Below are 2,964 nucleotides of genomic sequence, written 5' to 3'. Positions count from 1 at the left end.
GTGCAGACACAAGCATGTTCTCTCCGGTACGGTAGCAAATGAACGAGGCCTAGCGGGCCATACATTCATTTTTAATAAAAATGGCAATAACCTCCATCTCGATGACTGGGTTTTCATTCCCCGGTGTATGCAAGACATATTCTTTTCATGCACAAGACCTAAACATAGATCGAAGGTCACAAGTAGGATTTTTCAGCCCATTTCTTGCAACTATTTCATGTACCTGCAGTTAAACTTTGAATAATATATATATATATATATATACACACACACACACACACACACACACTAAATGACTAAATTCACTTAATGGATTAAATAACTAACAGGCCCTGAAACATGCCAAATTTCGGTAGTATAGTGGTGTATATTGAATGCAAATAAAGTTGCAAGGGCGACTGATTAACCAAGGGCCACTTTACGTGCAAACCTGCTTGATTCCTTCTTGAAACCTAGTTTCTTCCTCGAAGATGGTCTGATTTGTAAGAAGTATGCATGCAAACTTTTGCGGAGTATTCTCAAAGTTTTACCACATCTTCCAAGGGTCATATCATGACACAATGCCAAGTCTCGTGATTTCCTGCCTTTTTTGCATTTTCTGGAATGAAAAATGGCAACAACCTCCATGTTGGTGATCAAATCTTGGCCCCCTGGTGTATGGGGGTCCTATCCTTTACTTGCACAAGGCATAAACATAGACACAATTCAAGGACAAAAGTAGGATTTGTCAACCTATTGTTGGCGACTATTTAATTTAACTATAGTTTGAATTTTAATTATATCAATTAAATACCTAGAAATGCACTTAATTAACGACTTAAATATAGTGAACTGACCATGAAAAATGCCAAAATTTTAACATGAAACATGTAACCGTGTGTTGAGTGTAGAAAAAAATTTGAAAGCCAACGGCCTCTAGATGGCATATCATGACACCAATGCCAGGTTTCATGATTTCTAACTTTGTTTGAATATTTTGGAATTAATAAAGCACTAAGCTCCAGGTTGGTGCCTGAGTCTCGGCCTCCGGTGGTTGGGACTCCTCTTCTTTCCTCGCATGTTCAAAAGAGAAGAAGCAAAAGCAAAGAACAGAAATGAAAGAAAGAAAAAAGGAAAGAAAGAAAAGAAAAGAAAAAGGAAATAGAAGAACAAAACCAAGCAAAGAAAAGAAAACAAACAATATGGTTAGCAGTTTTTCCCATAGTTTTTCTTTGCCTAGTGTTAGGCTGTTTGTCGAGTTTGACTTAGCATGGTGCTTATATTTCGTCGAATCTAATCTGCAGTTTCCAATGCTATCAATTAAATGTGGTGGCTTTGGTCGCTCTTAGGATCTTTCAGCTCCATTTCTCGGAGGTTCTTGTAAGGTATGTTGTGCTTTCATAGATGTGAGTGTAGGAGCGTGTATGTAACGAAGGTCCTCATTTTGTACCGTGTATCTAAAAATGCAAAAAAAAAAAAAGTAGACATGCCAAAAAATGGAAAGAGAAAACAAAGTTGGCAGCTCCTCCTCCTCACAAGTCACATCCACCACTCCCATATCTATTCTCCTGTCGTCGTCAACCTTTTCCCCTCCGAGCTAGCTTGTTCATCGGTAATCCACCCACATCAAGATCTCCCCAAATTCCACACCAAACCCTATCTATCTACCAGTCCATCCCGTACGTGCACATCTTCTTCCATCGAGGTCGAGCCATCCACCAATCCATGGCGTCCACCACCAGTGGCAGCCTCCCGTCCTCTCCCTCGCTCCCGGGCACTGGGGCCGAACAAGAATTCTCCTCCGTCGACCCCCACGGCCTCTTCCTCCCCTCATCCCCATCCCCCGCTAGCCTATACTTCGACCACGACTCCACCTTTCAAGGCTTCTTGTCCACATCCTCCCCCACGCGGGCAACAGCGACTCCACCTCACCCTGCGGCCCCGTCAAAGCCGCCCAAGAAGCGCCCCAGAGCCTCCCGCCGCCCACCCACCACCGTGCTCACCACCGACACCTCCAACTTCCGCGCCATGGTACAGGAGTTCACCGGCTTCCCGGCGCCACCATTTGCCGTCGGGCTGTCCCCGTTCGTCCGCCCGCGGCTCCTCGGTGGCGCCTCCGCCTACGGCTCCCCCTTCCTGGTACGCCCGTGCCCTCTCAAGTACCCGCAGCAAAACCCTGCACTGCTGTCCTCCACCGGCACTTGCACCACCACCGGCGGCGGAGCCAACTCTCTCATGCACGCGCTCACGCTGTTGGCGAGGAGCAACGCTATGCCAAGTACCCCCGCTGATGTTACGACGGCCAGAGGATCAGGTTCTGCTGATCAGTACGGTGGCCACCACGGCCACGGCATGGGAGATTTCAATTTCAACCCGTTTGACGACTTCGAGACTGAGACTTCGGCATCGGCGGAAGGCGACAAGGCGGCGAACGGCGACCATGCTGGGTTCTTCTCTTCCTTAGGCGGCGCCGGAGATAAGTACGACCAGCACTAGCTAGTACTTGACGTATCTCTCTTTCTGTGTGAGCGTGCTGAGTGGTCTTTGTGTGATGTGGATGGAAATTGAGATGGAGGAACAGCTTTTGATACTCTATTGGCATTTGGCAGGCTGCTTAATTGTTAGTTCCTTTGACACAAAATGTGAGTTTATAATTTGATTGATGGTGATTTTTGGTGCAAATTAATAATTAATTGAAGTAACACATGCATTGCTTCTTGCATGATTTACGATTCTTACACTATGTATTGTGTATACTCCCTCCGTCTCAAAAAGTTTGTCTTAGATTTGTCTAGATACGGATATATCTAGATGCGTTTTTGAGTTAGATACATCCGTATCTAGATAAATTCAAGACAAGCTTTTTAGGCAGAGGTAATTAATATATTGTAAGGTGCTTTGTTCGGTTTCCATCGCTAGCCAAGGAATTGTCCTTGTCGAGATGAGATGAAATGATCCAACACCTCTCCTTAGTCATGAAGAAGT

At 45.4% G+C, this 2,964-nt stretch overlaps 1 protein-coding gene across 1 annotated transcript; it reads left to right on the top strand.

The window, feature by feature from the left end:
- The first annotated feature begins 1,606 nt into the window (after positions 1-1,606).
- Positions 1,607-2,717, top strand: LOC119266803 (calmodulin-binding protein 25-like). Its single transcript, XM_037548082.1, has one exon. It carries the CDS (start codon positions 1,705-1,707, stop codon positions 2,473-2,475), a length of 771 nt encoding a protein of 256 aa, XP_037403979.1. The 5' UTR covers positions 1,607-1,704; the 3' UTR covers positions 2,476-2,717.
- The last annotated feature ends 247 nt before the right edge of the window (positions 2,718-2,964 follow it).

Source organism: Triticum dicoccoides, chromosome 3A (genome assembly GCF_002162155.2).
Source record: "Triticum dicoccoides isolate Atlit2015 ecotype Zavitan chromosome 3A, WEW_v2.0, whole genome shotgun sequence".
Taxonomy (NCBI): domain Eukaryota; kingdom Viridiplantae; phylum Streptophyta; class Magnoliopsida; order Poales; family Poaceae; genus Triticum; species Triticum dicoccoides.
This window is presented reverse-complemented; position numbering and strand designations above follow the sequence as displayed.

Bases quoted from the DNA above. Each gene is read 5' to 3' on its own strand.
- LOC119266803 (XM_037548082.1), top strand. From the start codon at position 1,705: ATGGCGTCCACCACCAGTGGCAGCCTCCCGTCCTCTCCCTCGCTCCCG.